General features: G+C 37.1%; 1 protein-coding gene across 1 annotated transcript; it reads right to left on the reverse strand.

Annotated features, from left to right (window-relative positions):
- Positions 1–27,104, reverse strand: LOC104076811 (neurexin-1; the record flags this gene model as incomplete). The annotated part of the gene is made up of 5 exons (XM_009577813.1): positions 1–120; positions 5,795–5,968; positions 21,344–21,534; positions 22,067–22,448; positions 26,982–27,104. Coding segments are annotated over 5 exons (990 nt in total), but the record flags the coding sequence as incomplete, so codon positions are not given.
- Between the last annotated feature and the right edge of the window lie 468 nt (positions 27,105–27,572).

Raw genomic sequence — 27,572 nt, forward strand, 5'->3', positions numbered from 1 at the left:
GGTCATTGCATAATGGTCCACTAAAGGAGGTCATACTACAGTCACAACTGAATCCATCCCACTGCTGTAAGCACACTCCCTGGTTTGCGCATGAATCCTCTTGGCACGTTGTGCTGGGGCCTGATGAGAACATACAAAAAAGGACTTGCACTTTGTCTTCCAAAGAAAGGTATTTCTCACTGGATCACATTAACTAGCTGCCAACGTCTCAAATCAAATGAGCAAAGAATTACCAAGTAAAACGCGCATAAACCTGCTGATTTTGTAGCAGCACGTAATATTATTAAAAGAGTGTTTTTCTTTAGTTTTAAGATTGATATGTCAAACACATGAGAACGCACAAACTGAAGCAGAGTTATTCCAGGTACAGTGGGAATGTTAACTTTGTTGCAAGTTATTTGTTAATCTCGTGTCAGACCATTAACTGGCTAAACGTCTTCTATTAGTATTATTCAGTATTATTTTTTCCTGTAAATACATTTCAAACAGCAAAGTCAGATGCCACAGAAAGCAAAGCTCTGGGAGATGAAAGTAAAGAGTGGAAAATAAAATCAAAAACAAAACAAAATTTAAAAAAATAATAAAATGAAGCTACACTATATAATGCTCTTAATCCCACAAATTATTGTAAATGATCTAGGTCTGAAATTAAGAGGGGTTTGGGATTCTTTGGCAGAAATGTTGGTAAGTACTGGTTCACATGCTTCAGGGATCCCATGCAGGTTCCTTTTTTAAGGGGAAATGCAGAAAATCAGGCTACTAATGAACTGGCATGCCAAAATGTGACATACACATGAAAAACAAAGCTACTCTACTTCTAGAGAATCATAACTAGACTACTGAAATAGAAAGAAATTTGAAAAGGAATGATCAAAGCACTAAAGCAATCACTATACAAACATATTCAAGACTGAAAGCCTTTATGCAAGCTATGCTGGAAAATGAAGGTTCACGTAGCCCATTGTTTTAGAGGTGTGAAAGAAAATCTGAAACAAAATAACAAATTTTAGTTCTGAAATGTACAGAGCATTTATTGCAGAAATCCAACTGTGCATTGGGGGTTTCAGTCTTGTTTAATACACACAGGGCTATCTACCTTGCAAATCAGCTTTCATCAATGCAACTTTGTCAGCAAAATAAAAAAGCAAAATATATTAAATGTTAGTAAGCAATATTGAAATGGCAGCAAACACAGAAAAAAACCATTCAGAGTAAAGTGCATGCTGCTGTTAAAGAGAGAAAGAAATGCCATATAATGCAAACAAATTAATGCTAATAGCCATAAATCTTCAGGCAAGCCAAAATAAGAAAGCAGTAATTTGCCAGTATTTTACTACAAATATAATGGTTAATTGAGCTGATGACATATAATGAAGGAAAATTAAAAGTTTTTTTTTTCTTCCTTGGATAGATATAAATGCATTAGCAGAGTAAATGCATGGCTGAATCCTGACTAGCCATTTGTAATGTTCAGATATACTGAATTCAAGAATAATTAGCACTGTCACCCTCTCTGGTCTTTCTTTTTTCCAGCCCTTTCTTCATGACTGGTGAATGAAGACTGAAATACAGACCATGAACTACAGATTACTATGAGCTCACATACACGTTTCACACTGACTCTTGACACTACAAGGAAAAATTTGGTTCTGGGATTATCAAATTCTCCTAAATTGTTTTGGAGAAGACACATCAATATCCATTTGAAACTCCCACTGCAACTCGTTGATGACAGGGCAAAACTGGTCCAAAGATTGTATAAATATCCTAAATCATCTGGTAGAGAGAAATCCACTTAACCCTTCTTCCACATTACAGCTCCTTCAAAGATCTCAGTGTGGGATTTTCTTTTGATTTGCCAGTATTTTAAAAAAATCAGTATCAATATGATTTAAGTCAGTTCAATGGCCACTTGCTTTAAATGAGGCACTGCTTGAGCACACCTCTGAACCAGGGCCTGAACAGTCACCAGCGTGATTAAGAACGAGGGCAGTGTATGCTACATCCCTGTTTCAGGAACAGTATTAACTGTTCTATTTTATCCTGTAATAATAATAATAATAATGATGATGATGATGATGATGATGATGATGATGATAATAAAAAGCACCCACAACTGATTGCCTGCAGTAGACAGACATAGGATAATGATTTCCTTTTCTTTGGAGTTTGGAGCCCAGAAGTTTAAACATTTGGGCATTACATCACCCTTTCTTGAGCTGGGGATTATAATGACAGAATCCCGTAGCTGACAAGACAAGACACATTTTTTTCTCACCAGATTCTGCTACTCGGAAACTTTACAAAGATGAAGTGAAAATATCTGTAGGTGTTTAAATGTTATATATTCATGCATTTATTTACACTTTAGTTATGCAATGTTAAATTTCCTCATCTCTGCAAAAGTAGAGCAAAAGTCACAAGGACTTAAAAGTACATAAACTGCAAGACCCCGTAGGCACATTAAACAGTGCATGTTGAAACACATATTTGGAAAAAATACAGATAGGATCTTGTTAAAAAGCAGGATATTTTGCTTTTTATGAAATTGATTCTTAGCACTTTTTGCTTATCTATAGTAGTGATTATTAAAAAATTGACATCAAGACTAGCTTACATGTAAGAATTTCTTTTAATAAAAGTAGGCCTTTTTTTTTTTAAGAAAAGAACAGAGGAGGACTGTTTAATGTTGGTAAATACTATAACATCTACCATAACAGGTTCATATTTTCCTATATATATTACACAACTAAGCTATTTAGTAAAAATATTGTAATACACACTTCTTAAGTACTCACCTTTTGATTCACATTCTATTTAAATATCCTAATTTATTCAGTCTTCACTGCAGACTTTTTAATTGACTGGATTTGGTCTCTCCTTTACACTTGTCTTATGTGAGGGCTTACATGCTATATTTTACACAAAAAGCATTATTAAGTAGCATGTACAATGTTTTACCATATATTGCAAAAATAAATTCCGTATCTCACCATCAAGAATCCTCACATATGTTAATACTTTGAAACTTTTCGTATAATTCATTATATTATTATATTATATATGCACATGCATGCACACAGTGCATTTTCCTCCTAAATATATTCAAAGTATTTTTTTATCATTCTGTAATTTCTGTAATTCTGCTTTATTTAAAGCGTTTAAAGAAAGTACAATGGATTTGACTAGAGAAAAACAGTGCTGACACTTACAACCTGGCTCTGGGGTTTGCTGTTAACAATTTGAAGAGCTAGTTAGCATATTTATGTTTCTAGCTGTTAGTTTCTATCCGTTCTAGCCATTGAAAATTTGTCAACAAGGTGGATTCAGCCAAGTGCAAATTATATTCAATGCTCAATGATAGAGAACAGAGATACCTATCTGCTTGTGGCTGAAACTTCGAAATGCAAGCCTTACAACTTGCCACACCAATCCCACGTGTGGGTTTGCAAAAAAAAAACGTTCCAAAGAAAGAATTTTTAACATGCACTTAAGACAGTAAAGTTATTGAGAAATACCAACCTTTTAAGAACAAAATCCTAACAGATAAAATTAATTAGTAGTACATCATGGCTTCACAGTTTGACAGAAGAGAGAAAAAGAGCTTTCACGCCAGGTTTTTTTTTTTTTTTATACCAGAAAGGTGGGGAATTCAATCCAATAAGAGTCTGAAGAACATCAAATCCAAGTGCCTCACTTCTCAGGACAGATTTCGCAGCAGGCCGATATCTTAACAAAGGACATACACCCACCAGTACAGCCAGCTGCCTTTTGGATTGAGAGTGGCAGTGACTAATAATTTATTGTTTTGAAATTACTTCTGCTGCTGTGTCCTGAGCTCTTTGGACTCGATAACTCAGGGGACTTACAGAGCTTACACATCCCCTCGCAGTGTGAGATAGGTGCAAAACCGCTCAGCTGTGTAAGGATGGAGACAGTCCTGTCTGTACACAGCAGCAGAGGTATGGGCAGCTTCAGGCATACCAGAGACTTCTAGGAGGCAGCTAAATTTGCAAGTGACTTAAATCATTTTCTAGGTATCAGAACATTTTTTTGTACATCTGATCTATGGTCTGCAGACAAGAGACTGACCGACGGGTCAAACAGGAAGACTTGAAGTAAACAAGTGAGATGGAAGAGTTAACTTGCAAGGGTTAAGCAGAAAGGTTGGAAGGGAATATTTCATTCCATGCTGTTAAAGATTTCCTTCCATTGGCAAAAGACTTTTGATGAGGCAGTTCTCTGGGAGCCAGGCAGCACATCTGGTTTGACCATTTTGCTTGTGTCAGATGATTTTGGTGTTGGAAAAAGCTGACTCTCCACCAAAAAGGGCAATATTTGTACAGCCTTTATTAAATTGTCGGTAGCTTTATTAAATTCACCAATAGCTGAGTTGTGCCACTGGTTTAAAAGGTGAACACACACTCTAGGCCTGTAGCAATATTTCTTTGAAGTACATAAAATTAATTTAGAAAATTATATAATTTCAAAAGAAGCTATGAAATGCATAATGGAATTAAGGCGTACTTTGACTCTCTGAAGGGATGGAACTTGCTAACGCCATTCAGAAAGCAGAGTCTAATTTTCTAAATCAGTGACAAACTAATTTATACATATTCTTCCATTCCTGATAGAAATAAATACACACTAAAGCTATGGAAAAATAAGTTGTGAATTTTACATATTTCTATGTACTGTCAATAGAATTTATACTGTTAACTAAAGGTAGCAGGTAAAGAACAAATAGTTCTACCTGTACAAACATACTGTAGGCACAACAAAAGAGGAGACAGAATTTATCCACCAGAAAGCTTTATCTCGTGAACCTTGAGGAAACCCCCCAGCTCTGCTTGGATTTTTTACAACATCTATTTGCAAACTTAACAAACTTGATATCAAAATCATCAAGTTTCCAACTTGAAATTCTACAGTGTCATTTCCACGCTTTTCTGTCCAGAGAAGAACGGCACTTGAGAGAGGGGAGAACACATAAAATTGAACATAGCCACAAAATTCAGAATTATGTGAATAAAATATATATGCAGGGACAGAGAATTGATTTAAATTATTCCATAAATCATAGTAAAAAACCCGTGGGATTAAATGACAGCTAGAAAAATAGCTAGAGATTGACACCCCGGAATTACAAATACACCTCTTCTAATTCTGTCCTCACTTAAATTCCATGATATTCCAGATGAGTCTATAAAGACATAAAAAATGTGACATAAAATATATTTGGCTGTTACTGATTTCAGATAGGAAGGCTCACGACAATACAAATCTCAGGGATGAGCAAAAACAGAGAAGATGGAAGATTGATCTTAAACAGTTCCATAAATTAGCCTTGAATTAATCAACTCAAAATGTCTGCTTTAAAAATGGAATTAATTAGCTAATGTTTCAGCATTAGCTAATGCCTAAGTGTTATGAAGATACAAAGGACTTCATTGAAGCTAATTGTTATTGTTTCTACCATTAATTAAAATACATCTGAAGTAAACAAAATACATGCAAAATATCTTGCCACTGGAGAAGGATGGAACCTACATTAAACATTCAAGAAGTTAACTCATTTCTCAGATCAATCTCTGTCCTGTAGGGCAGGCACACACTTGTCTCCATAGTACTAAAAAAAAAATGCTTTCTTTGTATAAGAAAGGATCAAACAAGATCAATTAGAAGCAGGTAAAATATAGTCTTTCCATGTATGGAGTGTATACAGCAAAAAAACTCTACAGGATTCGCACAATACTTTCATTATTATATAAAAAAATATCAGCATATTTAATACCTTCACATCCTCTTTCTATTTGCCCATTGCAGAAGAGAGCATCTGAGATTAGATCAGGGAGCCGTCCATTCAAGTCTACTGATGCAAGACAGCCTTGGAATCCCTCTTTTGCGTGCACCAGTTTTGGCAAGGACTTATACATTTCTTTGGCCACTCCTCCAATATACAAATCACCTGTAAAGGAAAAATAAATATTAGATACAGAAAAAACCCTGTAGAATCTTTGACCTGCTTGATCTTCTGGCCTTTTTGTGCTGAATGACAGGTATCTCAGAAAAACATTCTTCAAAACAAATGTAGAAAACACTGATAGCATATATGATGTGAAAAGACACTGCAGGACTGTATTTTTTCAAACGCATATGTAGACTTCACATTTCTATGACTAATTACTTAGAAGTACCTGGACATATTATTTATGTGCCAGCTCATATATATTGAAAAAATGCATCTATTTCACAGATGAGGATCCAGTCACAGAATCTCCATCTAGAAAACGCATCTAGCACTGACACATGGTGTTAGCATACTCAGGGAATCTGACCACAGATCATCCCCATTATGGATCCAGCAGACTGAGATAAAAGGCAGTAAGTGGAGCACCAAGATCCACCTAAAGTCCATATATCCAGAATCATCCATTTAAAAGCACGCCAAGAAATAAAGGGTTTAGGGACACATTAGGAACTTAGGGATACCATTGTTAAGCAGTAAAATGACTGATTCTCCCCACCAAAATTCATACCCTGTGTCAGTCATGTGGGAACAGAGGGAGTTAGATGCCTTTAAAATGGCAATCTGCACACTGAGCAAACAGATTTTTATTGCCAAAAATAATTCTGACGACAGACACATATTATAAACAGCTTTCTTTGATGAACCTCGGGTAACTTACTCAGGACTGAAAGCTAGTGCTTTTCTTCTTTGGAGTAATTCATAGCTTTGAGACTTACTTTGCAAGGACATAACTATAACTTTCCTCTTAAACACCGAGGGAGGGGATGCTTTCTTGTTTTACAACAATTCAGGCTGTGCCTTTCTTTCATGTGTTTGGTGTCTCTGATGGGCAGAGCAGTGATCTTTCAAACTAACATAACCTACCTCCCTAAAGTGTGCCTTAAGTGTCAGACTATAGGTTTAACTAGGTGCATTCCATACCTGTTGCTGAAGACATGCTGCAGAAACAAGTCTGAGCTTTGCTTGGCCAGAGAGGGGAAGCACGCTCAGCGTGAACACAGCCCAAGCTAAAAGGCTTCAGTCCTCCTGGCAGGCAAGATATGCTTGATTCTTTCAGTCACAGACAGAAAGGAATAAAACCATGGTTTCCTACATCTTGCATGAGTTTACTGTCCTGCTCTGTAATCCCCTAACTCAGAAAAAGCAGCCATCTCTGCAAGCTTGTTGGGAGTGCTCTGAGCATGCCTACAGGCAAGCCCCTTTAGGCACACAAGACGACCATCTGAGCTTCTGAGAAGCATTGAACCTGTTTGAAGGAAGGTGCTTATGGGAGCATCCGACTCTCAAGCATCACCCAGCGACAAAATTCATACTCTATCTATGCATTAAATCCTTACTGATGACATGTTTTGTGCGAGTATAAACTTTCCATAGACTATCTGCATATGCATTCTAATCTACATTGTGCTTTCCAGTATTGTCCCCCAGCTCGGACGATGTTGGAGCCTAGGCTACAGGATGTACCAAAGAGTGTCTCTGCATCATCTCAAATGCAAAATTGTTCATTTCCTAAGTGTTTACCAAGCTTTGTAGGCAGATTTTATAGCGACAGAACTCAGAATGTACTAGCTATCATCACTACCCCATGCGGCTAATTTTAATCTCCCTCTTATCGTTATAAACTGCAGTCACACCTTTTCCTGGTTCTCCTGGCATACTTGCTTGTTCGCAAGGGAGTGCAATTTAGTGCTGTTTGCAATGGTTTACAGTTTGCCTGCAAGGAAATGGCCTGAAACAAACAAATGTCTACCAGACTGTGAAAAATTTTTAGTCACTACATACCAGCCGTAAAACTCAACTGTATTTGAGTTAGTGAAATGGAGATAAAAACTTAGGAACATGCATATTATTAATCTTATAAGCCATCCAACCAAAAGTCTTAGCAACCATCATAGCATCACGTACTAAGAAACCTCAAGCTTTCTCCATTCCATATAGATAATTTGAAAAATAAGATACTGCTTTCCTCTAGAGCTTTGAGGTACAGTATAAATCTCAAAAGCATGATATTAGACATAACAGATTAAAATATGGTGATCCATATGTTCCCACAAATGGGATGCAATTCATTCACAGCAGAAAAACTTCTCTATTTTTCAACCAGCTGAACTGGAAATAAAGTAAAAACTCTTGCCTCATGATGAATCTTTTTCTCAGGTGGAACATCTAGAAAGTAAAACCCTTTCAGGTTTCCTGAAGTTCTGTGCTTTCAGTCATCATCAGCTCAGAATAGAGAGAGAATTCATCTCAATTGATTCCAATGGACTTAAAAGAGGGAAACTCCAGAGAACAATACTAAGAAAATCACACCTATGCTAAAAAGGTTAAACTTGGTCTATTGGACATGACACATGCAACCTCTTTTTAAACCTCCCAACTGTATACTGTCCAAACAACCATTTTTATTCTGTATTGGTTAAACCCTTAAAACTGCAAACTTTCAAATTGAAACCCCTGCTAATTCCTAAAGTCCATCCCTCAAGTATATTGAGATTGCTACATACAGCCATATAGCAATTGTCAGTTACTATGAATGGCTAGTACAAGTCCAGGTCAGTGTGCCAGCATATGAACTTGAACTCGGAATATTTGCTCCTGAAAATATACACTGGAATATTTTCAAATAGGTATCATATGCACAGCAGTATCATACATTAAGTTGAGTCTAAATAAACTGTAACTCTACTGTTTACTTACAGTTCCTTAAGACTATTGATAATTAGAACTGATGATTGTATAATATTGAAGACACAGTTTCCACAAAACAAAGACATGTCCTGGGTAATATTTTAACTTCGTTGACATTCAAAATAACTTGAGTTCTGCTTTTGCACTAGCTAATACGCTACACTAATACATATCATATGTACTGAGCAGCCATACTGACTATTAGACTTTACCTTTTATAAAGTATATACAAATATTTTCTATGACTATGAGCTACACCTTTCCCAGATTTAATATCAAATGTGGTTTGAGTTTGCTGCTGATGGCATAAAAACATACTTTCTCTCAGAGACAAAATTTTATTAAGGGACAAGCTCTGGAATTAAACCTCAGATTTTTTTTTTTTTTTTAAAAAGCGATTTAAATTTTTTCACTTAGTTATTTTTTCATATCTTCCATCACAAATGTTTTCATAGCTACTTTAATTTCAGTTAATCACCTGCCTCATTTTCATGTTCATCTCAATGAAGTAGTTTCCTATAACACTCATTCCATTAGAAATTCAGACAAGACAGAATTGCGGAAAATGTTGTTAATGAAAATATTTGTATATTGAATGTGCATTAGAAGAGGTTCAGAAAAGACAAAGCTTGTGCCTGCTCCCACTGAAAGAGATCAGAGGAATCAACATAGTATGATACAAATTCTCAGGCTTTCTCTTCTTTTTCACTTCTTATGTAAGTACGGCTTTACTATTGGAAATGTTACACGCACTAAAATAGGATTAATCCCTTATCCTTATGAATTACATGTAAGTTATTTCATTAAGTAAGGTATGACAGCTCATCAGATCAATAGTCTGAGATCATGACACTACCTAAACTAGCTGCAGCCTAAATGCAATACTATTGCAATACTGCTACCACTGAAATTGCGTGACCATTTCAGGAGTTGCACACATTGGAAATGCCATTCTTCTATTTCTTTCTTTCTTTCTTTCTTTCAAGATGAGCATTTCTTTCTTTCATCTTCAAGATGAGCATTTTTTTAAGTACATATAGAAAGGCATATACTTGTATTACACTGCTAACAACAGTGTCTGGAACTAAACTTTAGCTATTACCTTTCATGCATGTATTTTCTTCTGAAGTTTGTTTTGGTTTTTAAATATATTCCTGAAAAAGTCTCAATTTTTTTTCATAACCATCCTGACTTTCCTTAATTTATAAAGGAAAGATTTATATGGAAAATTTGTAAAGGAAAATAACCGATTTATGTAAAACATATCAACTGGCATGAACAAAGCAGCAGGTAGTAAAGAAATGGGTGAGGGAATAGAGTGCTCCAAGATTTCCTTCCAATCTCTGGAGAAGCTTCAAATAAAGCATTTTATTTGAGAGCAGGTACTTCTTAATCTCACAACTTTCTTAGTACTTATATTAGGAGTCAGTACACAGAGTTATCCCCTTTTAATTCAAGAGGGAGAATTGTCTCCTCTCTTCATTTTTCTGAGGCCAAAAAAATAAGTATGCTACAGTGTTTCTCACTGCATGTTCATTGCAGGTCAGAGGAATCAACTGGAAGGCAGCGCTTTCAGAGCTGTACCTATAAATCATGGCAATAATAGTACTGGTCAGTTATATCATAAGCACTGACAAAGAAAAGAGTTTAGTGGGTTTAATTTATATCTTTTGCAAGTAATGAAGACCTTCATTTATTCCAACAGGAGTTTTCCTATTTACACCTATGTATCTCTTTTCTGACTTAGAGCTGATTTGTGCTTTGAGGAACAAGTGAATTTAACACAGAAACAAATTGCTAGCTAATAAATGAACCAAAGTTCTCAATGTATCCATTATTGGAATCACGCTTAGGAAAAAACACACAGAACACCACACAACAGTGAGTCACACACAACTGTTGGTGAAACAAATACTGCCAAATCCTTCTGTAATAACTCATCTTTTTTTATCCCAAGTCCCAGATAAGAACTTTGCAAATGCTAAGCCAAGGAAATGTAAATTAAAAACTGAAGATGCTGTTCTTCTTATTTCTTTTCTGAATAAGTAGCAGAAGTATCTTATTATTTGGCACTACTGATGCTGCTGACAGGTCACCCCATAGACTTTCCTCCTTTCCTGATTTATGTCCACACCCAAAAATTCTTACATTATACATGCTGGTGGCAAAACCTATTCATTTAATTTAATGACTACCATTGTCTTCAAGCACTAGTAGAGAGGGAATTATTATCCACGTATTTGTAATGGTAGCAGCAACATGTAAATACTGCTCGGGGAAAAAGTGGTTTAACCAGGATATAGTTAGGCTTCTTTACTCTCCAAAATCTGTATGTTTTGTTGTATGTATCTGGTGTTCATTTCTTGAACACCATTCTTGACAAGAAATGAACACTATTCATGCAAATATGGTTCCGTGTATGAATGAAAACAAAACAAAAAGGAGGAAATAAAACAGGAGAAGGAATTGTGGCTTGGCTTTTTCATAACCCATAAAGACAATACCCTTGGAATATTTTTATATGGCTGCACAAAGACACCTTCAAGTCCACCACTGTCTCCAAAAGCAGACATTCTGTCCCTTCACGTCTTGTTGTGCTGCTGGTTTCAACTGTACTTTCAGCTATTTTCTTTGTTTCTCTTTCATTGTTTTTCTGTCTTGTTTCTAATGTCACATTGTACTAAATCACTACTACGGTTAGGAACAAGAGTGCTTCTGCAGTGTACTAGAGCAGTATTACTCCCCAAGAAAGAGATGGATAGCCCTGGTATAACATGGTGGGTTCTGAAAGCGCAACAGGCATCTCCGCAATTCCTTTATATGACATATGAAAATACAAAGGAACATCTGGCTGTGGTGAAGCCGAGGTGTCAGGCACACTTTTCTATGAAATATGCTATTTCAAAATGATCAAGCATATAACAGCTTCTTCCTTCAGGCAGGTAGAGAGGAATGAAGACTGCAAACACTGAGAAATACCATAGGGAAAGACTAATATCAAAAAAAAAAAGTTCTCTATTTCTTCAAGTCCTTCATAAAACAGATGACTTGCTATTTCAAGATCAATAGAAATTGCTTTGTAGTATCTTAATAGTTGCACAGTGAAGTACCAGGTAGAACTTAACATAAGAAGACCCGCATAATCCCAACTCATAGTGGTTTTGAGGCAACTGAAATGTGAAAATAAATTACTCTCACACAAGCTGAATATGCACTGACTTAAACACAATAGACAACACAACAATAGATCTTGAATCAGGGGATATTGTCTCAAATGAAAATGTCACATAGGCATCTAGATGCCTTTGACATTCAATGAAATATAGGAGCCTACTGGTCCTTAATGATTTTCTCCCCTCTCCAACATACAAAAGCACCTACCTACCATTTACTTTGTGCACTAGGCAGAGCAGAGTGGTGACTTTTCTTTCAGATGTGGGGTTTCAACACACGCTTTAGAAAAGGAATTGGGCCTGAAGAGCAGATGAGTGGTGATTCTAGAGTCTCTCCCCACTTTCATTATTCATAACTAAATGTTTACTTTTTGTTCCATATAAAAAAAATTATTTGATCCTTTAAAAATGTTGATGAAATATAATTGTTCTTTTTTGAATAAATCAAGAAGCCTGCTGTGATCATAACCCAATAATAAATTGAAGGACAGTTGACAGACTTAAATGATGCATCCACACAACTTCTGCAGCACATACGCTCCAGCATATGGCTTTTCAAATCTCCCTTTACAGTAGAGAATATGCACTTGCTGTGCATTCACAGGCCTGTTCGGTGCTAGAGCCAAGCATGACTGCATTTTGTCTACCACTTGCAAGGGCACTTGAGGGAAGACATGAATGTGTAAACTTAGTGTTTTATGCCCACTTATCCACTTCAAAGAGTCCATTCTGTAGCTTCAGTATTGATTTGTGTTTGAAGTCTTTTGGGTTTGGGGAGGGGAGAAAAGTAGGCTTTTCAAATATTTTTCCTGCTGGAGTGATGAATTCCATCGCTTTTAGACTCTCTCTCACCTAAGAAGGGAAAGGGCGTCTAGTTTACTTGTCCAGGCCCTGCTGAGTTACCTGTCCTTTCAAATACTTTGGGCAAGAGGCAGTTGTATGATGCGACAGGTGGTGCCTTCCGTCTTCCACATTCCCTGTACTGTTAACCAAGCAAGGCAAAATGATTACAGGCAAAAAAAAGGAATTTATGGGTTAGCAAGTCACTCTTTTAGGAAGGAATATAGAAACCGATCTTTTCAGCCCAATTCTACACTGCCTTCAGTATCTTCTCTGAATACCCCATTAAAGTAATTCAAAAAAAGAAATCACCAGCACTGAAATGCTGGTACTGTGAGGTTTTTTTTAGTCATCCTTCTTGGCATTTAGGACATATTGTAGTTATTTGTCAAGAGAATTTAACTTTGAAGATATTTCCTCCCTTGGCTGATATTGTTCTTTTTACAGTTTCATTGTAGCACTGCACCCTAACCCAACCCACACTGACAGAAAAAAAAGCAGTGAGGATTAAGAGGTACCAGAGAGAACTCACAGTTGATGGGTGCACCAGGAAGAGCACCTTTCAGATTTCTCTTGCCACCAATTTCTACAGCAGTCCACACTGAAGACATACCTGCTGCTCTAATTTTCTCCAAGTCTCCCAATTCCATCACACTACTCATAACCATGCTACTCTCATAACTGCACGGAAGCCTTTCCACACTTGGTACAAATATGCTTCTGTCTAGAAAGTTCTCATGCTGTTGCTATGCTGCTCACTGTTTTACATCTCAGCTCTGCTGGATGTGCTCTCCACTTCTGCATTCTCTTGGTGCTCAGTTTTCATTCCTATTACACTTTTTGGCTCTGTTCAGAACTGCTCAATGCTGATGCAAATATGCCTATGTTTCACAAGCAAGTAAAGCAGTGTGGTAAAAAGTGGTGTGTGGGGTGGGGAGGCGGGGGCAACAGCAATGACATGACAATGTCCTTAGCAGCTAAGTTTTCAATAGACAAAAGTAGATCCTCAAAAAGTAAGTGCTCAAGTCTGAACATTCCCTTACATTTCTCCAGGGTAAAATCCACCATTTCCGCAACAATCCCGTTCTCAAATGGCATGTATTCTCAAACAAGAAACAGTTACTCAAAAACATTTAACATTTTCTTGACAATAACAGTTCTCAGATTCCCAGCCACTTTATTTGGGCTCAGTATTGGGCCCAGTTCTGTTTAGTATCTTTATGAATGATCTGGACGAGGGGTTGAGTGCACCCTCAGTAAGTTTGCACATGACTCCAAGTTGGGCAGGAGTGTTGATCTGTCTGAGGGTAGGGAGGCTCTACAGAGAGACCTGGACAGGCTGGATCCATGGGCTAAGGTCAACTGTATGAAATTCAACAAGGCCAAGTGCCAGGTCCTGCACTTGGGTCACAACAACCCCATGCAACGCTACAGGCTTGGGGAAGAGTGGCTGGAAAGCTGCCCAGAGGAAAAGGACCTGGGGGTGCTGGTTGACAGCCGGATGAATACGAGTTGGCAGTGTGCCCAGGTGGCCAAGAAGGCCAACGGCATCCTGGCCTATATCAGAACATGGCATATATCACAAATAATGTGTCCAGCAGGAGTAGGGAAGTGATTGTTCCCCTCTACTCAGAACTGGTGGGGCCGCACCACGAATACTGTGTTCGGTTTTGGGCCCCTCACTACAAGAGGGACATTGAGGTGCTGGAGCGTGTCCAGAGAAGGGCAATGAAGCTGGTGAAGGGTCTAGAGAACAAGTCGTATGAGGCATGGCTGAGGGAACTGGGATTGTTTAGCCCGGAGAAAAGGAGGATGAGGGGAGACTTTATTGCTCTCTACAACTACCTGAAAGGAGGTTGTAGCGAGGTGGGTGTCAGTCTCTTTTCCCAGGTAACAAGCAATAGGACAAGAGGAAACGGCCTCAAGTTGCACCAGAGGAGGTTTAGATGGGATATTAGGAAAAATTTCTTCACCAAAAGGGTTATCAAGCATTGGAACAGGCTGGCCAGGGGAATGGGTCCATCCCTGGAGGTATTTAAAAGACATGTAGATGTGGCACTTTAGGGACATGGTTTCGTGGTGGACTTGGCAGTGCTACGGTTACAGTTGGACTCGACAATCTTAAAGGTCTTTTCCAACCTAAATGATTCTATGATTCTATGATTTCTCTTTGGTTCTTTTCCCCCCTTAAGACTAGATGGAAAGCACTGGCATTGACAAAGATTAAACAGATTTAAAACCAAAGCAGTCTGCTTGTCCAATGAACTGTGAGGGAAGTTGGTGATGCATGTTAAATGGTAAATAATAAAATCTAATTGCCATATAAATGTGCGTGGTAATCCATCTCCTACAGAATTGATGCTATGCCAATTACTCTGTAAGAGGAGGATGGTTGTGGTGGAGAGGCGAGGCAAGGCATTCAAGCACATCAAATGTCCTTCATTTCTTTCCTGTTCTGACCACTTTTGTACATTGTATACACCTGAAAAATAGACAAAAATCTAATGAAGCAGGCATTTTCATGGCATAGTATACTCAGATTTCCCTTCCTACTGATATTCTTCTGAAATCATTTACTCATTCTCTGCTTCAATAGCCAACACATGCTCTTAGCAGAGCTTGTTTTCCAAACAGTGAGGAATCCTCCACACAAAGCTACCAAAAAGCTGAGAGGTTAAATGTTCTCATTTTGAATGTAGGTTTGCAGAGGGAAAGTCTTTATCTAATATTACCAACTTCTTGATCAAGACAGTCACCTCCAGACTCTGAGGATATTACACGAAGCAGCTCTTTTGCAAAAAAGGACTGCTCAGTCAGAATACCTAGATCCATGAGGATGGCACTCTCATACCCATGGCGGCACATTTTGAAAACAAGTTTAGGACATGCTCCTTGGCTGGGGGGGTGCTAGGATTCAGTGGGATGTATTTACCTCAAATATCCAGATTTTTTTGTAAGTTTTAAGAGCATGTTTCCTATATTATCCTTAGCATAACTTTTACTTAGTATTCCAGAAGGGCTTGAAAGAAATTCCACAATCAGCAACAGTAATAACCTGCATGCCAAAAAGCTGTAGAAATGTAGGGCAAATCTATACATTTGTATGTGTGTAAGAGACTGAAAAGAGCAGGGGAGAAAAGGAGAAAGCAAAAAGTTTCTCTCACCATGGAGTGATCTGAAAGACTACTGCAATGTTGTTGACTTCACAGAGCTCAGCACAAACACTACAGTATTTTCTTTAATTTTTATTTAAACCAGAAGTAGTGGAGTAGATTTTTAATTTTTTTCCCATCTCATAATTTTGGAAATCTGGATACAATTTCTGAAGGCTTAGCATTGCCAAAATTATTTTCACAGCCTGGTAGACAGCATAGCTGTTTAGAAGCAGTATGTGACAAGTTGCAAAGAAAGGAGGATAAAGGAATTTGCATTAGACCAGGTTGTCCAATCTCCTATTGTTAATCTGCCCGTATATCTTTGCTACACAGGAAGTCTCAAAGAAGAGGTCTCAGTTTTAAGATCCTTATTTTTCCATCTGTACAGAGGCTGCTTTCCCAACACTATCAGGAAGACAGCAGCTGCATTTGCTGTTGTCTACTCCAACAGGTCACATTAGGAAGATCTATTTACTGTTGACAGTATTTGGAACTCTGCATTTGGAAGAGAATGTTATTTCTGCATGAAGAGTTCACAGCCCACTGGCAAGGTCATTGCAATTATCTCATGCATGTTTATTTGAGAAATTTAAGCATTAATACTCGTTCATTTGTACAAATTTGTGTTTTTATAGAAAATACGTTTCTGTGCTTCTTAAAGCTTTGCTTTAGTAATAGAAATATGAAGGATCGCTGCCATTGATAGAGACCTTGTAATATAGAGAAGAACTTATAATGCAGCAACAATAATAACGGGCTCAATATAAAGCAACAGGGACAAACATTGCTGGAACAATACATTTTCTTTATGATCAAGACTAATTAAGCTCAGTTTTGCATAGCATGAATAACCTACTTTGACAGGCAAATGAAATATCAATATATTAAATGATTATTATGAATGATCAATGAATATGCCAGGCCAGTAAATCTACTGATAATTTAGTTAATTGCATTAAAAGTTTACAAGGATGAATTAATTGCCAAGTGAGTCTTTATGTACATGGAAGGAGTATATTTAAAGTGCATTTGCAAAACCACTGAGGTGATACCAGAAATGAATATAATTACTTTTCTTTCAGAATCTTCACACTAGGCTGTTTTCACATTATTGGAGAAAATGGCAAATGAAAAGGCAAATGTATATAGCAACAGAACCCATATCTCACAAAGGAATAGAAGAAGCCAGAGGCCAGTGAAGAGCTACAGAAATAAAACAGACAAGAGATCCAGACAGGATTTTTAAATCCAAAGTAGTTGATTCTGATGTATGCTCTAATACAAACAGCATTTTTTGAGGATGCAGTGATGTAACAGCACAGGAATAACATATGACTTAAAACGGACTCTAAAATTGACATTTGGGAAGGCCATGTGGAAGAGAATAACAGAGTGAGACAAGTTGAAAGTATGGATGTCAGTTCAAAAAAGCAGGTCTTAAAGATGTATGAAATGCTGCACAGGCAGCAAAAAAATCAAACCATAAATGTTGAGTTGGGTAGGAATTTCGGTGATTTCCTTTTAAAAAGAAAATATAGTTAGCCCAATATCAAAATTAGGATGACTGCAGTTCATCCTGGAGGATACATCACAGCTAGAAAGTTTGGAATAGGATGGGATACTGAAGTACTGAAAGCACCAACTCCTAGAAAAGTTTGTAACTATTTATTGTTAAATCTAAAATAACAGCAGCATTCCTTAGCTTTCCATCTTGTGAGGCTGCGATATTTCAACTTTTCATCTCAATTTATAATCAATTAAAATGCTAAAATATTTTAATTTTCTGACAGTAATTTTGAGTGGATTCTTGTAGATTTTTGTATGTTTGTTGTTTAAAGAAAGTGGGTAAAAACTTTGGGGGTTAAAACAGTGCCTGTATGTGTAGGAGAGAAGCAAAAGGAAGATTAAGCCCTAGTAGGCAAGTGGACACAAAGTCATGCTTGAGGACGTTCCTCCTACTGGAAAACAGATCAAGTGTTTTCAAATATTTATAAAAAAAAATTCTGACAGAACTCCAACTTCCCATCCCACAGGAAGAAAATGTGGAAAGGGAAGAGACATTACGGATGTTGTAATACCTACGGTCTGAACAAAGGAGACTCTTTTCTTTGGCAACAGTGAGGAACAAGAGTACAAGTCAAATTCCACTTTCACTTGCATTATTGAGCCCCTTTGAGGCTACTCAGACCCCTCAAGACCATAAAAGCACAGCATCAAGTACAGCAAGCCAGAATTCCCTTCCACCCAACTATTTGGGTCTGTGAAGGCCTTGAATTGTAGCCATGCTAACCATCTGAGTTATACTGAAAGCAGGACAGGGAATCTGCTCATAAAACACATGAAAGCAAATTTGCCGTGTAACTGAATGTTGGCAGGCTTGAGCTGCATTGCCTTTGCTGTTAAGACTCATTTATCTTCACAGGTTACCTGCTAGAACTGCACCCAACCACACTTTGCTAATTTTCTCTGCTAGGAAAAATAACAGAGTTCTTGGAATCCAAACACAGAACTATTTTCACTCATTTATTTGTCTCCAATTTATAATTTACCCATCTAATTAGAGCAATAATTAAGCTGGAAATTTTAATATAAATGTTGCCACAGGTACCTACTCCAATCCACTGAAATTGTACCAGACGTTATGCAGGGAACCCATGTCTGTAATAATTGACTTTCTATGTTATATAGCCAAATCCTACACCCAAAAGGAAACGTATAGTGGGAATTCTCTCCCATACTTTTATGAAAACTGTTTGCTTTCCCAGACAACTGACATCCTGTGCAGGCTCTACAACACAATCTGTGTCATATCTTCGTACTGAATTCACTGTGTATTTTGCAAAAAAACTGCATATATTGATTTATCTTTCCAGGATTAGCTTGGATTTCAGCATCTGAAATCTGGTAACTCTACAGTTACTCAGAAAGGCTGCAGATTCTATATTATCTGTACACATTTACATTTCGCCTAATGCTAACTCTGGTTAAACAGAATTATTGATATCACTAGCAGGAAGTATAATTTTGAATTTGCTTTGTTGCTAGGGCTAAAACAATATAGGGCAATGAATTAACTGCTTGTATCAGTAAAGTGTATGGAGTGTTTATAGTGTAACAGAGATGTGTCACCATAAGAAACACTGACATAAAATAGAAAAGAACAAGCTACAGGAAAGCATTTCAACTGAATACAAAGGAAGAAAAAATAATAATGAAAGGCAATTTTTTCTCCTTTTTAGCCTGCTGCCTAAAATGTATCAGCTTGAACTCTCCCCAAAATCCAACAAAAATTCTCATGACTATGCTGTGCCATATTTAAGGAAGCTGACCGAACAAAATATAATAGAATACATTAAAAAAATAAAATTAAACATATTATTATGAGAAGACAGAGGTTGAGGACCTGTGTATGCTAGACCAGTTTGAGAAAGATGCTTACTGTATACTACTGTACTGAATACGTCAGGCCTGTTATTCGTTTTATTCTTGTTATTCTTTTACTAGCCACATTTCCTGGGTGGTGAATTACAGAAAATCAGCATCTAATACAATTCACCTTCCTCGCTTCAAATCTCAGTATGTTCTTTCATGCTTTTCAGTTTTTTCCCACTGGAATTCAAGGTTAGAAAATGCACCAGCTATGGATACAGTTTTACTTCAAAAGGGTAAAGCAAAAGTAGAATTTTCAAAGTGAAGAAAACAAAGGAATGTTGGATTTTATAGGTTATCCTCGCTGATGAGCCTTCTCTTGTGAATGCACTAAGCAGTGCATTTAGTGAAATAACAGTGCCCTCTAGTGCCTTTATTAAGCACATTGTTCAAACTTTTTTTTTCTTTTCTTAAATAAAGCAACATACCAAAACACCACATTCAGTTTGAAGAAGATGTAGAATAAAATGACTGTGTTAACTTAAGTTATCAGTTCTTAACAGGATTATTTTTCCTACTCATGTCTAATTAATATACTGGGAAAAAATCAGATTAAATACGTGTACATACATATGCATAAGTAGTACTTATTATCCAAAAAAATGTGGAAGAATGGTGGATGCTTTCTCTACAGTATCAAAAATAACTTTGAAATATTACATTGCCTCAATAAACATCGACCATATTTACAAGAATGCAAAAATGAGAAAGAACATGGCACAGATTTCAAATACAATTTTGAGAATGAAGCGTGAGCCATCCAAAAGCTTTAATTTATAAACCAAGCATTTCTGATAAAGAGGCTCTTATTGAAGATTATGACATATCAAGATACAGTTTTCACAGTCTTTCTTACAGTCTTAATAGCACTTTCAAGTGAAGCAAACATGTAAAATATCACAAAATCCAGCATAATTACTAAGGTCAGCTCATTATCTGTGACTCAGAGGTAGTTAAAAGAAAATCCAGCAAGGAATAAGCTCTTGATGGAATATTAATATCTACTTTGAACATCCTGGCTTTTGAAATATTACATTTTCTTTGACTGTTATGAAATTTTGGTTTTCCTAACAAGAAGTTTTATGAAGAATGTTAAAATACATGATACTTTTTCACATATCCAGAACATATTTTCTTATGTCTGATGAGGTAGGCAGTATTTTAAAAGTATACTTATACATCTTTTTCCTCTGATGCAAATTAGCTTTTCAGAAGCCCATCCTTACAACTAATATTATTACTTATTTTAAAATATACATATGTATCAGTGTGGTTTATAAAAATGTATCTTAAGAATCTAGCTGGACCTATAAAATGTAGGTTTAGACCGATAAAACAAAGTTTATCCCACCCTGCAATTGAAATTACAACCCATTACATATTTAGGTGAGTACACGTTTATGGTCCAATACATCTGGCAACTTGTATTTGTAACTGATTCATTACAGGACTGCCACATAAGATCGTTTTACTTACAAGATATTTTATTATATCAAAATACTGCATTGTATTTATTTTCCCAACAAAAGATAGGTTTTATGTGGAATACTGAACAGTGGCGGACAGGTCAAAGTGTTCCCCAATTCTCTAACATAGAGATCACTAGTTCTGCAAAGCCTTTGTAGTCATACTGTAAAGCTTGGGCTGTGGTTTCTGCATGCCACTTACCTCACTTAGGTTCATGTAGAAATCAAGCCTTTTTTATAAACATTTTAGAGCTCCTTTACTCCCCCAATTATCTTTTGGTATATATGGGCCACTCTGTGTTCTTACCATTTGCTACTTTTCTTTCCTGTGGCATTTTCACACATTTAAAGTAGTACCTAACTGTGCAAAATTACTACTAAACTGGCATTGTCAGGCTAACATAAAGAAGATGTCATCTCTTGTGATCATATTAATTATTATCAAATAAAACATTTCACATGGTATTACAAAATTATACTGTACTTTACATACATGATTTATTCAGGTTATCATTCTGTAACGACCCTCACTGTAGGTTACACAGGAATTACTGTACTTACTTTTGAGATCTAAATTTCTGGCTCCTGCTGTGCTCTGTGTTGTGATTTTAGTGTCAATCTTTACAGTGTGGAGATTGTTGATATCCCTTGATATCATCACATTATGCCACTGGTTGTCATTCAGAGGTTTATTAGAACTTCCTTTGATGAGATTTGCACCATTTCCCAAGTCAAACACATAGTGTAAATACCTGGGAAAAGAGAAAAAATTGGAGAAGTTTCCTTTTTCTTTACATAGCAAGGAAGCACTAATTAATGTCTAATATTTCCTATATCCTTATACTCCTCAGTAGTGCTGGTAAAACCAGAAGACAACAATGAATGCCAAATGGGGAAGCAACCTTAATTCAGAGCCATCACCGTTCGTTTAGATGAGGTGAGATGCAGTCCCAAGTTTCTGGAAAGTAACGAGCACTCCATGTACCAACACATGCATACATACGTAGAGAGAGAACAGAGGAAGGCTATAAACTAGTACTTCTTTGTGGTAAACACTATAGAAGTTATACCTATTATTTACTTTCATATTTTTCAGGCATCTAGCTTCATCTGAAAGAAAAAGTCACAATAAAGCATATGAAGTTTAACATGAAGAAACATTCAACAATCATCTGACTGTATGTCCAGTCAGACAAAGATTTGTATCCTAAACTTTCCCTTATATTTCTCCTCTCTCTATATTTTGAATAGACTTTTTTTGTCATTATGCTAATCCATACATACCCTTTTACTAATTCAACCACAATGAAATCATTTCCATCGCCACTGTTATAAAGTATCAATCCATCCAGAGAGGTTGTTTTGAACTGGAAAAAAAGGTGCATAGATGTATATGCTTGTAGTGTGGCCAATGCAACATAACTTGCTTTTGTTTTAAAGGTTACAGGGTCTGCTATGATGTTCCTGAATCCAAATCTTGCATTTAGCTCACAGTAATCGATGTCTCCATTTTTACATAAGTCAATGTATGCCATGCCATTAAATGTAAGACTCTGTAGATGCCCAATGAAATTAGAAGGCACAGAAGACAGGTAGCGCCGTTCTGTTATTATTCCTGTTTCTATGTTGTGGAATTCCAGTCGTGTGTGATCACCAGCCATTTGACCTTTAAACAGTAACAAGAAAATACATGTTAGCATCTGAAATGGGAGGTCAAAAAGCACACCATGTGATTAAGTATCTGCACCAATTTCACACTTTTCAGAATGCACAAGGCCAATTCTTGGCTCCAAAGAGGATTCTTCTAAATTCATGCAAACTTCTGGTAAACATCTGGGAGCCCTTCCACTGAGTTCAGTATGTTTGTATAAGGCCAACCGCAAGATTTCTAAACTGAAGCACAATTCAACAGTATATCAAACAGCCAACAAAATCCCTCACTTTGGTTACACTGAACCAGACATATATTTTTACTATAAGCAAGCGCAATTAATTAACACAACACGAAGAACACAAAGGCAAATCTCAGAGCTAAAACTACAATGTTAGAGTTTCATGGAAGAGAGGCATAACAGTTTGGGGGATATTTCTCCATGTGTTTTGCTCAAAAGTGCATGATTTGGCAAGCATAAGGAAGGATTCCCGTTTAAGCTGTCTTAGGTACATTAATACTGGCCGTGCTGCAAAAACCCTATGCTGCAATGGTGGACAGCGCCTTCCTTAAAAGCAACTAGCTTTATACCATGGGGATTTTTAAGCTAGTTATTAACTACCTTACCCAGCACATCAAAACTGCGTCCACTGAAGAGTTCCCTTTTCTAACACAGCTTAGATTTTTTTCCCATGCTTATTTTAAAGAAGTAGGGCAGTACTACCACAAGGCTGATTCATGGTCACGTTGTGTGGGTATGATGACAAATCAGCTTTTTATTACTAATCAATTTTACCACTTAATCTACCTTTTGCAAACCAGTTCCTTAGATGTTTCGTGTCTCTTACGGAGTACAGAGAAGGTGAACAGCAGACCCAGCCACGCTCAAATAAATACTGGCCACGCTCAAATAAATTCCCTCTGTCCTTCCCTAAACATACTATTCCAAGAGGAGAGTGTGAGCTCTGACCCAGGCTGGATGTGTTTAGTGGTGGTGCAGAAAGCCCTGAGGCAGGCTTAGACAGCTGTACCCTCATAGGTTTTATAAGCAAGTGTCTGTGTACACGTGTGTGAACAGGGGAAGATGGATGTAGATATTTGGGCTTTGCCCAGGGAGATGGATTCACAAACAGGTTAAGTCACAGCACTGAGATACAAATACAGGTATTAGTGAAGCTACAGTGAAAATAGGTCTGCAAGCTTTAATACAATTGAAAAAAAAAAAAAAAAGAAAATTGCTCTAATAATTTATGATAAATATAGCAGCTTACTTAGCTTCAGGATACATTCTGACCTAACTACTGATGTCATTGAACACCATCAGCATCTGGGATCTGCAGGCTGAACACTGCAAGAGGCACCTTAATTCCCAAGGACAGCCTTCTTGATGTTCTTGTTTCTAAACATCAGTTCTGAAGATACGTCTTCTCCTGATGTATTGGCAAAGGTGGGTTCTTCCTTGCAGTAATGAGTCAGGGGGTTGTCTTGAAAAATGCCAAATCTGTAACTTTCTGCAAGGCCAAGAGCTGTATATTGGACCACAGCCAGAGAGCTGAAGATCATGTTTTAGAGGAGGAACATTATGTATTGCAGTCTTATATCACTTCAGATGGTATTGCATAAATGTCATGGCAAAAATCCACTAAGCTTTGGCCTGTAGCACAATATCCTCAATACATTCACTACCTTAAATGTATTTCTTTCTTGAGCATAGTAATAAAAAAGTTCCAGAATCTGGGCTCACATCCCAAATCTCCCTCTAACACTTCAGTCGCACAAACATGCTAACAGGACTTGAGACTTCACATAATGCTCCACAGTATTCGCAACTGCAGCAATGAAGAAAAAGAGAGAGACTGCAGTTTGTGCTTACAAGGTTGGTTTTTTTGGTTTTTTAACTTGCCAGGTTGGTGCACAAAATGCATCACCTGTTGCAATGCTATGGAACATATGAAAAGCCAAGTGAATTTCTATTCATAACCATAAGCTAGGTATCCTTTCCATTATCCAACTGTAGTGACCTCCTTCAGTCCACTTTTATTTTCTACACGTGTCCAGAAAACAAAGTGCATCAGGGCTGCAAGTATTTAAACTCCTCTACGATGAGTAAAATTTTCAAAACCACCTGTGCGACTTCCAATGAAAGCTAGTTATGAGTCTGAAAGATATTATTTATCCATGCACAAATTATGCATTCACCAAAGATAACTAAGCTCAATACATGGATGAACAGGTGATATTTTGTAACCTGTAAAAAATGGAAAGTGAGGCTTCCCCTCCAGCTTAAGCTTTCTGGATCTGATGGGTTTTTTTTCATATGTGACATAGGAAATGGAATCAAAAAAGGAAAACACAGTGCGTGGTGGTGGGAAGCTGGAATTTTTGGGATAAAGTCCATTTTTTCCTCACGTTCCCATAAGATTATAATAATTTTTCAACATGAATAACTACTGGGTTATATTTTAACCGCATCTCTGGTTGTTGGGACATTTGAAGAAAAGTTCTAAGCGGTTTAGAGCAAGAGCACTCCAATCTGATATGGCAACTCTTCCACTACCCCTTTAGGAAATTCAAAGCCACTACACATTAAATTGCATTGTGTACATTTGACTTTCTACCAGATGGGAGAGGAAACTTAAGCCCATGAAGGCTTTGGCAACACACTGTGTTGCAAAAAAAAAAAAAAAAGTCATAGTGAATAAAGATTTTTTCCATGGAGAAAATGTAATATTCCTGGGACTAACAGCAGGTTTCCTGCATTATCAGACTTTCAAGTTCCCTCTAGCTCCTTCTTTCATGCCAGTTCCCTCCTCACTGATGGAGGAGGCCACAGATGGGCCACACAGCTTCCTGCAGGGAGTTTCGGAAGACTTTGCTTGATCAGGAGGCAACTGAAAAGACTCACTGGCTTTAACAGCTAGAATAGAATAGTTCAGTGGGAAGGGCCCTACAACGATCATCTAGTCCAACTGCCTGACCACTTCACAGCTGACCAAAAGTTAAAGCATGTTATTAAGGGCATTGTCCAAATGCCTCTTAAACACTGACAGGCTTGGGGCATCAACCATCTCTCTAGGAAGCCTGTTCCAGTGTCTCAGCTATTTGCTGAGACCATGATATTTGATAGTAACTACAGTTATGCACAATGAAGAGTGATTACAAGAACTTACAGTCCTGCTTTCTTTACTTATTACTTCACCTGACTAGACTATATATGACAAAAACTTCCTGTTTTCTTCTTAATCCTTCACATATATTTTGAACTTTTCTGAAGCTGTGCTGAGCAGCTGGGACAGAACCCAAAGGTGAAAACAGTACTTCTTGGTGGTTCTGTAACCTGTAGTATTTGTAAATAAAAAATCTGCCACGAGGAGCCCAGGATATCTGCATTTGGTTTTAGATGCTGTATTTTATTCAGATCTGAACAGCTTCCTCTAACTAGAAAACGTCCCCAAAGTAGCCTTATTATTTAGGTTGCCAGTTGAAGCAGCAAGATGATGATATTTTTCAGCATAGTTCCTCCAGTACTATATAGTTATTTTCACAAAGGAAATAACTGGTTTATGCCATCTGCTTTCTTGGGAGAATGACCCGAAGCATTATCACATACACAGACTAAAATTTTGCTTCACCTCTGGAAGATCTATTGGTAATTTCTGATTCTAGAAAATATGTTTTTGCAGCTATATGAATACATAGCAATTATTTTTCTACCGGTGACATGGTCTTCAGTGTTCTGCTGAGGTGAAAGACGACTACTAAAGAAGGTGCTTTCCTTTTAAAAACCCATTAAAATTGTTACCATTTTAACAAAGCTTAAAACCAATGATAAAAGCTATTTAATACTACATGCAAACAAAGGAAAATACTAAATAGCTAACACAAAATTAGGCATATTGTATTGTACAAGGAATCAGGGCCAGAAGCCAGGTCTGTTGCTATTAACAACACACATGTAAGCCTTATCTTTAACAGAACAAAATCAAAGTCTTCTCTATTACCATTTCTGATAATATATACATAGGAATGTATTTCTAACATCTGCTGGCACTCATGCCATGTTTTTTTCTCCCATCCCAACTGCTATTTTAGTATTTGAGAAAAACCTGTTGCCTAATATTTAATTAAGGACAGCTGATGCAAGATTTAAAATGCAATAGAATATCCTTCAAACATTTATGAAATTCTTTCTTACAGCAATGGCTTAGAGTTTAACCTTAGTATAAATTCAGTGTGTTGCCAAAAGCATTTTACTTGCCTTCTCATTAGTGATGTATCAAATGACTTCTTTGCAATTACTGTATAAAAACATTCATTTAAGTCAGCATGGAGGTTTTCATTAATTTCAATAGCAATGTTAGAGTAACATTAATATCAAGTGTAATAACGCACTTGTAGTAGCAGTATTTCAAGATGCATAACATGGATTTTTGATCTTACCCAAGAAAAGAAAAAAGCATCTGTTGCTTTCAGGTAAAGGCATTTTACTTCTGTCATTTTTTGTTTTGTGTTTCCCCCCAGTAACACAGAGTCACAATGCCACACTACCTGTCATGGCCTGCTGGTCATCCACCATTAACTTTAAACTTTTTCCTCGCCGAACCACACGCACTGTGTGCCACTCATTATCATTGAGGTTATAGCCAGCAAAAAGCGTTTCTGGACCTTTGCCTGTAGGATATGCCAAACAGTCATTATGCAATCTTTAAATCAGTTTACATGTGAACCTCACAGAGAAAGAGAGAGAGAAAGACAGAGAGACTGGCTGGGCAAATGTTAAAAGTCACATCAAGCAAGAAAATTACAAAGTATAAGCAAACCTCAAAATATACAGCTACTATGTTAAAACACTTCTACTGTTTATTTAACTATATAAATGTACTGTATACGCACATTTAATGAACCAGGTTGTCATAAATAGGCACAGTCAACATGATTTTAGTTATGCATTTTCCAGTCATGGAAGAAATGAGATTACTGCAGCCAGAACTTCAGCATGTGTTCACAAGACTGGATTTTTGTTCCTTCATTAAAAATAGTTTGGAGGAAAGGTAAAAGTGGTAAATGTGTGCGCGTGTTATATTTTTCTTAATCTATGTTAGCTTCTCAGCCTATGTTTGTTTATTAGGACTTCTCAGA

Source organism: Fulmarus glacialis, unplaced genomic scaffold (genome assembly GCF_000690835.1).
Source record: "Fulmarus glacialis isolate BGI_N327 unplaced genomic scaffold, ASM69083v1 scaffold5335, whole genome shotgun sequence".
In the NCBI taxonomy this organism is placed as follows: domain Eukaryota; kingdom Metazoa; phylum Chordata; class Aves; order Procellariiformes; family Procellariidae; genus Fulmarus; species Fulmarus glacialis.